This window comes from Rattus norvegicus, chromosome 3 (genome assembly GCF_021556685.1).
Source record: "Rattus norvegicus strain SHRSP/BbbUtx chromosome 3, alternate assembly SHRSP_T2T, whole genome shotgun sequence".
NCBI lineage: Eukaryota > Metazoa > Chordata > Mammalia > Rodentia > Muridae > Rattus > Rattus norvegicus.
The window spans coordinates 154,206,347-154,218,825 of NC_141536.1; the positions used below are offsets into that span (position 1 = coordinate 154,206,347).

Here is a 12,479-nt window from a genome sequence, read left to right on the forward strand (position 1 = left end):
GGCCTGGCACAGGTAGCCTGAGCCTCAGTTTCCTATCTAGGAAAGGCGACCATTGAGTGACCGGTCCCACAAAGCACAAATGAGTTGCTTAGAATGGGCTCTCCCTCTGTTCTTTTCTCCTTTCTGGAGTTTGCTCTATTACCATTCTTTCCTTTTCCTGTTTAGACTCCTCCTCTCCTTCCCTTCCTCCTCCCCTGTCTCCGTCTCCCCTCCTTCTCTTCCTGCTCTCTCCCTCCCCACACCATTGCCCTACTTTCACCCCATCTGTCCTTTGGTCCTTTCTTCAGCTCCAACATTCCCCTGAGACTCCTAGGTCCCAAAGCCCATATGAGCCCAAGGATGAGAGAGGAGAGGACATAGCCCTGTCTCAGAAGGGCTCCCAGTCCAGTGAGGAGTCAGAGAGCCCTCAGGTTAGACCTGGGTAGATGGTGCCCCCCCCAGGCTTCCAGAATGCTCCCTTTCTGAGTGCCACAGAGGAGCCCTGGTGAGGGCATTGGCCCAGGCTGCTTCTCTCTCAGGAAGATATTGTAGCAGTGGCAGCCGCTGAGCCCAGTAAAGAGCGCTTTCTCTCTCTCTCTCTCTCTCTCTCTCTCTCTCTCTCTCTCTCTCTCTCTCTGTATGTGTGTGTGGGTTATACATGGGGAATGTGTAGGGTGATGTGTGGATTAGTGAGGTGGGGGGAGGTAAGCTTGTAAGGTCTGTGGGATGTGCAGGGTGTGGGTGTGCATGTGTATGTGCTCATGTGAGTGTGTGTATATGTGTAAATGCAGGCACATTAGTGTGGAGGTCAGAGGTCAACATTAGCTATCTCCCTCAGTCACTTTCTCATTGAGCTTAGAGCACAGAGACTGGGACAGGCAGGCTGGCCAGTGAGTTCCTATCTCTGCTCCCCCCAGGTTGGAATTACAAGGGTGTTTCTGGTGTTTGGCTTTGTCCATGGGTCCTGGGTTAGGACTCGGGTCCTTGTTACTTTGCCCCATGAATCACTTTCCAAGTCCCCACTTCTCTAGGTTTTTAACTTGAGCCCCAGTTCAATCCAAGTCTCTTCTGTGGGCTTCAATGGGACACTGGAGTGACAGTCTTGGATTCCCACCTTGAACTTTGCTATGGGAACATAGGATGTGACCCGGGAACACTACCAAATAAGGGCCTCTTCTCAGCAGAAAGTTCTACTGATCATACTACACCACAGACCCCCTGATCTCACCTCAGGCATCCACGGAGCTGAACAGTGGCTGGTGGAACACATTCCAGACCCCAGCCTGGTGTCTCCAGGTACAAGTCCCTCAAAGGAATCCTGAAATGGCAGGAATGAAACCTTCTGGGAAGCAGATCACATCTGTTTGTGATCTTGTACCCTTTGGCATTCTATTCACATCTGCCCTGAAGCTTCAGACCAGGGAAAAAACAGAGGGTTTCATATCAGCCTAAAGGATACACTAGAAGTAGACAGACCTTAGCTGATAGAAGGAGGCCAGCCCCAGCTCCGTGTTCCCAGCCGTGTTCGCTGAGACTCAAGCTAAGAGAATAAACACATGGGGTCATGTTCAACCAGCTGTGGATCTAAAAAGTCTAGCAGAGTGAAGGCATTCGGTATGGGGCCTCCGGATCCATGACTGTCCCCGAGCTCTTAGTGGGTTAATGAGTGTTCCTCTGTCTATCTCCCGACAAAAACTGAGAACCTCCCCATGTCATCAGAACCAAGGCTTCACTGGCCACTTGAAAATGACCTGGACCAGAACCTGGTTTGCAATGGGAAGGGAATTGTCAGCTGTCTGCCACCAAGGGAAGTGGATGGTGGGTGTGGTACAGACAGAGTGTAACAGTCTAGTGATGGTCATATAGAGTCCAGATGATAGTGCAGCTGCAGGCTGGAGGAGGGAGGTGGAGTCAGGAAGATCTCTGGATCTCATTGGTCAGCAAGGCCAGCCAAGCAAGAGAGCTCTGGGTTTAGGAGAGACACTCAAAACTAAGTCTCAAAAACTAAGGTGAGGAGTGACAACGGAAGATACCAGGTGTCATCTTCCTGCCGCCTTCATGCGTGTGCAGGCACATGCACACACCTGCACACAGATGTGTACGCAAAGACAGAGATAATCAGGCTGGCCATGGTAATGGACAAACATGGGGATCTCCTCAACAAAGGCTTTATGTCTCCCATGTGAAGTCTGATGTGGACCTGGTAGAACTCTCCAGAAGGCTTCCCTATGCTGGCTAACACCGGGATCCAGCATCTCTGGGTTATAGCTTTGCTACGGTGGTGACGTCGTCTCTGTTGCTGGCCAAAGAGAGGGAAAGGAGGGCCGGCCACAGTCTGCGGTTTGCAACATGCCTGCCCACATCTTGTTAGATGGAGCCCTGACCCGCAGTAGAATCTGACTGCACTGAAGATGGCAAACACATCTTCTTGGTTCCCAGGGAGAACAAGAACAGGATGAGGTGGGAATATGCTAGAATGGTACCTTTGCTCTGGAAAGCGTAAAGCCTGAGGGAAAAAAATGGTAGTGATGCCAAGATCCAGGGGAAGAGATGCTGGGCTAGACCAGGAGATTTAATCACCTCTCTTTCCCCCAGGTCTCACCCACGTGTCCCTCCGGGTCAGTCCTCTGCAGCCATGGCAGCCTATGGCCAGACACAGTACAGCACAGGCATCCAGCAGACGCCACCCTATACAGCGTACCCACCTCCGGCGCAAGCCTATGGAATCCCCCCTTACAGTGAGTACCAAGCGAGCCCTTCCTTGCCAACCCCTGGCAACCACAACACCGTGACGCCTTCACGCCTGCGTGCGGGGTGATACATGTGGCTGGATTACTTTCGGCATGGGAGTAAAGGGGAGAGAGAGCACAGCTGACGTGTGACACTGATTCTTCCGGACTGTGTCAGGGGGCCTCTGTCAGTTTCCTGAATCAGAACCCTAACCATGCCAGACTCAGGAAAATGAGACGTTAGTGACTCGTATACTAAATCACATCCGGAGATGAAGCCGGCATCAGGTACGGCTGGAGCCAGGTGCTCCGGTGGGTGCCATCCTGGGGGGTCTGACGCGATGTCTCTGGCTCGATGCACAAGCCTGACAACCTGAGTCTGATCACTGGCAGCCATTAAGGGTAGAAGGAAAATAACTCAACTCTACAAGCCGCCCTCCAACCGTCTCATGGGCACACATACATGCACTGTCTCCATGGAGCTCATGGGACATTGGATTTGTTTTTGCGTGCTTTCTTCTGAGTGGCCTTCGCTCCCACAGGGTGGTCTCCATGTGGTGACACAGACAGAACCTGTCAACTCTGGCCTTTGAAAGTCAGAGGGTGGGCTGGAGAGATGGCTTAGTGGTTAAGAGCATTGACTGCTCTTCCAGAGGTTCTGAGTTCAAATCCCAGCAACCACATGGTGGCTCACAGCCATCTGTAATGAGATCTGATGCCCTCTTCTGGTGTGTCTGAAGACAGCTACAGTGTACTTATATATAATAAATAAATCTTAAAAAAAAGTCAGAGGGTTCCTGCTCTCAGCCCTTCCCAAAGGAGCACGTGTTGGTCCTCAGTGCCAACCTGGGTCATGTGACAGTGCTTAGCACAAAGGTCAGAAATGGGATGAGGGAGCTGAGGAGGCCATCAATCACACGCTATGTATAAGGAGGGGCAGCTAGCTCTCTTGAAGTCAGGTACAATGGGGAGACACTAGGGGTGGGGTGGGGGGACCTCAGCACCTCAGAGCAGAAAAGCGTTATGTCACTGGCTTCAGGCCAGGGGCCTAGGAACTCAAATGCTATCAGAAATCTGCTCCCTTTCCTTGTGTGTGGGCTTCAATGTCTGCAAGTTCTCCCACTGCAGTGGCAGATCTGGCCCTGAGCACTTCCAAGCTGCAAGCCTCACAAACAGAGACCCGTCCCTGCCTGGAACAAGTCCCAGAGCTCCCTCTGACTAGGCGCCATGCTGTCCCTCACCCAGACTCCAGAGCAGGAGAAACGGAATGCTCTAGTTAGCATCTGTGAGCCCCGTATCCCTGCACAACCAGGGGCCAGGCCCAGCTCGTGTGGAACAACCAATCTAATGGAAAGAAGGGAAGATACTAGGAGAAGGGACAGCTGGTCGCAGAGTCCCCACTCCCATGACACTTCCATGTACACACATGTGTCTGAGACCTGAACATGGCAGTGCATGCCGGTAATCTCCAGTGGTCAGGGGCCAGGGCTAGAGTAGTAGCTCAGCTGGCACAGGGCTCGTCCAGCATGCACAGCATCCTAGGTTCTATCGCAGCACTGCATAAACCAGGCGTGGCACTTTGAAAGTAAAGGAAAAGGATTAGGAGTTCTAGATAGTTCTCGCTGTGTAGTGAGTTTGAGGAACAGCCTGGGATGCATGAGACCAGAGAGAGAGAGAGAGACAGAGAGAGACAGAGAGACAGAGAGACAGAGACAGAGAGAGACACAGAGAGAGAGACAGAGAGAGACAGAGAGAGACACAGAGAGAGACAGAGACAGAGAGAGACACAGAGAGAGACAGAGACAGAGACAGAGACAGAGACACAGAGAGAGAGAGACAGAGAGACAGAGAGAGAGACAGAGACAGAGAGATCATACACAAGCTGAGTCTAGCACTCCTGTGACTTCTGGTTTAGAGGACACTGTCTGGACTCAGTGGCTCTTCTGCGGGTGGCAGGGAAGGACTCTAACCTTGTGACTTTGTTGCTTCTGCTTCCGTCCAAGGTATCAAGACAGAAGACAGTTTGAATCACTCGCCCAGCCAGAGTGGGTTCCTGAGCTACGGACCGAGCTTCAGCACCGCGCCTGCTGGACAGAGCCCCTACACCTACCCAGTGCACAGTGAGTGTAGTGCTCAGCCCTCCCGGCCACTGTCTGGGACACCCCCGGGGTAGACGTCCATCCATCCATTCACCCACTCCGCAGACTTCCAGGGCGCTGGCTGTTTACCGCTCCATCTTAAGTGATGGCCAAAACTCGAGTTCTGCCCTGTGGGGAGAGCCCATGGACCTGTCAGAGACGGGATACGCACACCGGCAGATAACCAGGTAGTCTGCCAGAAACCGAGAACAGCGAAGCAGCAGAGTTGACAACCAGCTGAGAGGCCAGGGGAGAGGGGCAACAGACTGTGACACTGGGCAAAGGCAAGGGTGAGGTGGCGCTAGCTAGGTGCACACCCAGGAAGATGATCACAAGCAGAGGGAACGGACGATACAAATGGCCATCTGGCAAAAGATATGTCATTGTGTTTAAGGAACAGAACAGACTGAGGGAGTCCCTGAGAAGGGATCCTCAGGGAGAGTAAGGGAGTGAGGTCCATGCAGCCGTATTGACTTGCATTCTAAGTGTTATTAATAGAGAAAGTCCATTGATAAGACTCAGGGCGTCTATCCAGGGAACAATAGGCACACAGGGAAACAGACTGGTTCCAGGTCACAGGTGGTCCTGCAACCCCCACGTGACTCAGAATGGATCTGCTGGGCTCCCCAACTCACTTCTCCCTCCTTGCCCCTCCCAGGGTTCCTGCTCTGCTCGATCCCCCAGTGGTGCTTGGGGCTGATGCCCAGAGCAGGGGATTGTGGCAGTGGCTCTGGGGACCTCCCACTCTGCTGCTTTCCCTATAAGCCATCGGGGCTGGAATATGGCCCCGGGAAAAATGCAATGGTGACTGAGTGGGCTCAAGGGTGGGCGTGATCTTATTTAAAATGGCTACTGGGAAGTGTGGCCACTTCTGGGTTTCGTTTGTTTCACTAAGAACTATACAAACATCTTCGGAGTCTGTGGAGAAGGTGGGTGGTGAGCAGTCACAGGCAGGAGGATGATCCCACCCAGAGTCATGTCTCAGCACCCAGTGGTTGCCGAGTCAGGGTGCCACACAGCCATTACCACTCTCTGAAGAATTGAGGCAGTAAAGAATTGAGGCAGTAATTGCACCCACTTCACAGAAGAAGAAACTGAGGGGTCAAGGGAATGACCAGTTTGGCCAGTGTCATGACAAGAACTTTAGATCTTACCTCAAGTTGAGCAGGATCTTGTATGTCTCCTCGGGGTGGTGTCCCATCCCTCAGCCTCCACCCCAAACCTTTGACCCTTACTACATCTCCTTCCTCCTCTGCTTCTGATATTGTCCCTGACATCCTGCCAGTGGCCATTCTGAGTCCCCTTGGAGGGTGACAGCTGGTGATCCATCCCTGAAAGCCGATGAGGAAAGGAACCATTCTTGGCAGTGAAGGCTCCCTGAGTCTGTGAGCTTGAGTTTGCATGGGGTCAATCCTTAGCTTTTCAGATAGAAACTACGGTGCTGACTTAGGCTTCCATGACTGACAGGGCTGACTAGGGGACACTGTCCATCCTTATCCCAGTTGTGTACCCTCCAGAGGTGTTTCCCACATTCATTCCCTCTATTACTGAATGCTGGCTTTGAGCCTGGCAGGGGCTAAGGAGGCAACAGTGAACAAGGGAACGCTCAGGAGAGCTGGGCAGTAATCCACACAGGGAAACAGTTACAGATCATGGCCAAGACTGCGAAGGAGACACTCGGGGTGTCATGGGTGTGTGTATGTGTGTGTGTGTGTGTGTGTGTGAGAGAGAGAGAGAGAGAGAGAGAGAGAGAGAGAGAGAGAGAGAGAGAGAGAGAAACAGGCATATCTGCCCTATGACATGGGCACTGTGACCCCTCCCCTCTATTAGACAGAGAACCCCAGGGCACTCTATGGGTAACTCGAGCAAGGTCATGTGACCCGAGCAGTGCTATGTGGCCTGGCATTTCTCCAGCCTAGGTACATAGCCCACAGCATCCTGTCCCGTTTAGAAAGTGACTTTCAGCAGGAGAGAAGAGACTCCGGCTTGGACCCCACCCCACCTCAATCTCCATGAGGTCTTCACAAATCAAATGCTTTTCCTGCTTATTTCCAGACAACCATGGAAATGGTGTCTGCTATTTTCTCATGGTCCTCATGGCCGCCATGTGTGGCTGGGGCTGAACTTCCTGCTAGCTTGCTCTAAGCCAGACCCTGATGGGAGGGCCAGGCCTCTTCATTTTTAACAAACACACGGGGCTCACACCTGGGCCCATGTGCCTGCCCTGAGTGTTCCAGAGAAGGTATAAACTCTCAGATGACTCGTGTATTTCAGACAGTTATGGAACTTAATTCTGTGGAGCAAGGCAGGCGTAAGGGAAAGACTGAGATGGCTGGGCAGGGCCTGAGGATGCCAGTGAGCATCCTAGCATCATCCTGTCACGGGAAGCCAGGATTCCTTACTAAAAATCCATGATTTTGTAAAAGCACACAGGGGAGAAATAGGACCATCCCCCACTCTACAGATTGATAAACAGACACCACAAGTGTGGCAAGCACTGAGTAGGCCAATGTCTCCCCTTCATCTCCAGGTTTCTCCTCTCCTGTGTCCAGAAAGTGTACTTTCCTTGGTGGCGGCCATTCTGACTGGGTTGTAACCAAATGTACTCTTTGTTCTTTTTTTAAAGACTTATTTTATGTGTGTGAATACACTGTTGGTGTCTTCAGACACACCATAAGAGGGCATCGGGTCCCATCACAGATGATTGTGGGCCACCATGTGGTTGCTGGGATTCGAACTCAGGACCTCTGGAAGAGCAGTCAGTGCTCCTAACCGCTGAGCCATCTCTCCAGCCCCTCGTATTTGTCTTATCAGGTGTATATGTTTAAACTCATCTAGTGCTTGCCAAAATATAATTCGTTCACTATAAACTTTGCCCTCTGAGAGGGTTTAGTCCAGGGCATTGACATAGCTGTGCAATTTCCACAAATGTTTACAGCACCCCAAAAACACACCTCTGAGGGCTGTGGCTCAGTGTTAGAGCACTTGACAACCATGTATGAGGTCCTAGGTTCAATTCCTGGTAGAGGAGAAAACAAAGAAAGACACCCCTCTCTCGAGTAGAATCTTTCAGTATCCAGTGGAAGTCTCTCTTTCACATTAGTTTGGGGAGGTTAAATATTCACATTAATTTTGGAAGGTTAAAGATCTGTAGACATTTCCTTCCATCCTGGTCCCTACACCCAGTCAGTATCCAGACCTCAGACCTCTTGTAGAGTGCCTGGGAACCCACGCAGAACCCCTTATGCAGACAGAGGCACTATGAACAGTCTGTCAGATCCTGTTACCATGACAGCGGCCACAAAAAACTGCATCCTCTGGGTGACTCCTTTACACTGGAGTCTCTCTGCACTGCAGACTTGATGTGTGCTCATGTGTCACTGCATAGCCCCCTTTTTGACTCTGTGCTCCAAGTTTACTGTGCCTTCATGGTCTATGGGCTCATAGTTTTCAGTTAGTACTTCTTCAAAGACTTCTTTCTGGGCTGGGGAGATGGCTCGGTTGATAACAGTGATTGCCTCAGGCATGAGGGCCTGAGTTCAAGTTCCCCGGAACCCACATTAAAATACAGCACCGAGGAGGCAGAGACAAGTGGAATTCTGGGATTCCCTGGCCAACCAGCCTAGCCTACCTGGTGAGCTCCAATCCTCTCTCCAGCAGAAATCTTGACCCAAAAGAGGTAGATGGTGTGACTGAAGGTGCGCTTACTGAGGATACAAGAAGCCCTTCCTCAGGATACAAGTGCTCCATCCTCAGCTTGACGTAGCCTGGGCGTGGTGGCTCACACCTGTAATCCTAGCACATGGGAGACGGAGGTGGGAGGATCAGAAGTTCAAGGCCAGCTTGAGCTGTGCAGCAAGTTTGAGACCAGCATTTTTGCTCCACTGAGATGAGCCTTCCAGAGCATTCGCCCAATGCTTGTGAATGGTAGTGCTCTCTCTGGTGGGGGAATCGGGAGTCCTGCTCATGGAAAGCTCTGGAGGCTGTTTTTCCCTCGTCACCTGGGTAGTTTCCTCACACCCATGGCGTCCCCAAACTCTCAGCCCAGTCCTTACACACTGGCCTTTCACCCTATACATCCGAGTCACAATGCTTCCTGCAGGTATGGCTCCTCCCTGGTGCCCATCGTGAAGAGGGCACCGTGTATTTGCCACCTGCTTCAGGTCTAACTGGGGTCACTGCCCCAATTGCCTGATGCCCGACACCTGGTAAATGGCGTTTTTAAATTCTGCCAGCCAGAAGGATACACGCTCCCTGAGCCTCAGTCGTGCCCTCTGGGTAGTGTCATTTGTCATTTGTCTTGTCGTGAATGCTGCCAGCTTCGCAGACATGGCCTTTCTCCATGTTTTGTGGAACCTTATTCTTGCCAACCTCTGAGCCTCTTCTTGACCTTGTCACAATGCACCCTTGACGCTGTCCTATATCAATCAAAATGTTTGCACCAGTGTTTGTCTGTGGTGTGTGTGTGTGTGTGTGTGTGTGTGTGTGTGTGTGTGCACATGTTGGAGGGCAGGGAACCTGTACACATGTGGGCCTGTGTAGATACCAGAAGTCAGCCTTGAGTGTCTTCCTCTCTTGCTCCCTGCCTTACCTTTTGGGACAGAGTCTTTCACTGAATGTGGAACTTGCCAGTTTGGACAGTTTAGCTGGCCAGTGGGCCTCACATATCCTCCTGTCTCCACTTCCATTAGAGGCAAACTCTCAGCCTTTTTTGTTGATGCTGGGATCCAACTCAGGCCTTCATACTTGCAAGAAAGTGCTTACCTGACTGGGCCATATCCCCATCCCAGCGGCCATGTCTACATACAGGCTGCCCTTGTTTTGTTCTTGTTCCTTGACAGCTGGTTTTAAGGTTATCTTGAGAAGCTCTTGGAAAGTTAGATAGGGGTACACTAGGGTGGCTTTCCTTTCCCATTTTGTAATCTGGGTCCATATTTTCTGAGGAACCACAAGACCCTGGAACAGAAATGAAAGAAGTTAATTACAAGCCAAGTGCAGGTGAATTTAAGGCCAGGGTGCAGGTGAGGGCAGGTGTAGTGGGGACAGGTGTAGTGGGGACAGGTTCAGTGTGGACAGGTGTAGTGTGGGCAGGTGCAGTGGTGACAGTTGCAGTGGGGACAGATGCAGTGTGGGCAGGTACAGTGTGAACAGGTGCAGTGGGGACAGGTTCAATGTGAACAGGTGCAGTGCAGGCAGGTGCAGTGGGGACAGGTGCAGTGTGGGCAGATGCAATGGGGACAGGTGAAGTGTGGACAGGTGCAGTGTTGGCAAGTGCAGTCAAGACAGGTGAAGTGTGGGCAGGTACAGTAGGGACAGGTTCAGTGAGGGCAGCTGCAGTGGGGACAGGTTCACTGTAGACAGGTGCAGTATGAGCAGATGCAATGGGGACAGGTGAAGTGTGGAAAGGTGCAGTGTGGGCAGGTGCAATGGGAACAGGTACAGTGTGGGTAGGTGCAGTGGGGACAGGTGAAGTGTGGAAAGGTACAGTGGGGACAGGTTCACTGTAGGCAGGTACAGTGGGGACAGGTGCAGTGTGGGCAGATGCAATGGGGACAGGTGAAGTGTGGACAGGTGCAGTGTGGACAAGTGCAGTCGAGACAGGTGAAGTGTGGGCAGGTACAGTAGGGACAGGTTCACTGTAGGCAGGTGCAGTGTGGGCGGGTGCAGTGGAGACAGGTGCAGTATGGGCAGATGCAATGGGGGCAGGTGAAGTGTGGACAGGTGCAGTGTGGGCAGGTGCAGTGGGGACAGGTGCAGTGTGGGCAGGTGCAGTGGGGACAGGTGCAGTGTGGGCAGGTGCAGTGGGGACAGGTGCAGTGTGGGTAGGCGAGCCTGTCCTGGGAAACCTTAAAGACAGGTGGCCATAAGCCAGGGCTGGGTCCAGTGTGCCCCCCACCCCCAACCTAGCCAAGTGGACCGGGTTCCGTTTCACCTTGGTGGTGGCAGTGGTAGGCTGCCCTGGCCCAGCTAGATCTGAGCAGGTGAAGTCAGCCTGATCTACCCTGGTCAGGCAGGTCAGGAGCCAGACTTGGCAGCTGAGTCCTGCTGGCCCAGGGTCAGGTTTCTGGGTGTGAATCAGCAGCTCTGCACACCGCAAAGCTCTGAGGTTCCAGCCCCACCTCCCCCTGGTGGTCACCTTCACAGGTTGGCTCTCTGTCCTGTATCTGGCTGGTGTCTTCCATTTTTAGGACACATGGAGGTCAAGAGTCTGTGTTCTCTCTGATTGTATACGGAATTTGATTGGTGGCAATTCCCCCCAAAGACACCAGGTGAAGGAGGAGGGCAGACAGAAACGGGATGAAAGGTTCGCCTGGGGAACAGGGGCAGGATCAGTTGACAACTCACGATACAGCCCTGCTCCGCTACAGTGGATACCAGCCATGGGCTGCTGGCACTTGAGATGTGGCCAGGGAGATGAAGGAGGTGGTTTTTCATCCCTGTTTAATCTTGATGAATTATGGTGTCAGCACTGCTACTTAGGCAAGCCAACTCTGAGAGAGGTGGACTTTTGTCTGTGGCCCAGAGAATTGAACGCAAGGCCTTGTGCATCTAAGCATGGCTCAGCCACTGAGTTCTACCTACAACCCTTTATTAAAGACAGATTTTAAGGCTGAGAGATGGCTCAGCAGGTAAGAGCACCGTCAGCTCTTGCAGAGGTCCTGGGTTCAATTCCCAGCAACCACATGGTGGCTCACAACCATCTGTAATGGTAGTGTACTAAATAAATCTTTTTTAAAAAGAAACAATTTTTGGGGCTGGGGATTTAGCTCAGTGGTAGAGCGCTTACCTAGGAAGCGCAAGGCCCTGGGTTCAGTCCCCAGCTCCGAAAAAAAAAAAAGAACCCCCCCCAAAAAATAAATAAATAAATAAATAAATAAATAAATAAATAAATAAATAAAAAGAAACAAATTTTTGTTTAAAGACAAGATCTCATTTAAGGGCCTTAAATTCATGATCCTCCTGCCTCAGCCTCCCAAACAGCTAGAATTATAATCCTGTAGCACCAAACCCAATTGCTGCCTCCTCCCCTTCTTCTTTCTCCTCCCCCTCCTTCTCCCCTTCCTCCTCTTCTACCTTCCCTCCCCCTCCCCCTCCCCCTCTTCCCCTTCTCCTCTTCTCCCTTCTCCCCCTCTTCCTCTTCTTCCCCCTCCCCCTCTTCCCCCTCCCCCTCTTCCCCTTCTCCTCTTCTCCCTTCTCCCCCTCTTCCTCTTCTTCCCCCTCCCCCTCTTCCCCCTCCCCCTCTTCCCCTTCTCCTCTTCCTCCCCCTCCCCTTCCTCCCCCTCCCCCTCTTCCCCTTCTCCTCTTCCTCCTTCTCCCCCTCCTCCTCCTCCTCTTCCTCTTCCTCCTCCTCCCCCTCCTCTTCTCCTCCTCCTCCTCCTTTTTTTCTTCCTCCCCCTCCTCCTCCTTTTCCTCCTCCTCTACCTCTCCTACCTCCTTTTCTTCTTCATCTTTTGTGTGTAACATTATAGCATACATGTGGAGTCCATGACCAACCTCTAATTTCAGCCCTATCCCTCACCTTATTGGAGACATGATGTGTTGTTGTTAACCTCTGTGTATAATGGACCTAGCCCATGATTGTAAGCTCTTGTCTATACCTCCTATCCCTGTGGTTCCAGAATATGAATCCAGG

General features: G+C 52.0%; 1 protein-coding gene across 13 annotated transcripts in view; it reads left to right on the plus strand.

The window, feature by feature from the left end:
* The window catches only part of Eya2 (EYA transcriptional coactivator and phosphatase 2), a 183,612-nt gene that overhangs the window by 85,865 nt on the left and 85,268 nt on the right, over window positions 1-12,479 (plus strand). For all 13 annotated transcript variants that reach the window (XM_087647288.1, XM_087647297.1, NM_130427.2 and 10 more), the window contains 2 exon segments: window positions 2,575-2,717; window positions 4,712-4,828. In XM_087647288.1, coding sequence (XP_087503414.1) covers window positions 2,615-2,717; window positions 4,712-4,828 — 220 coding nt within the window. In that variant the 5' untranslated portion in view covers window positions 2,575-2,614.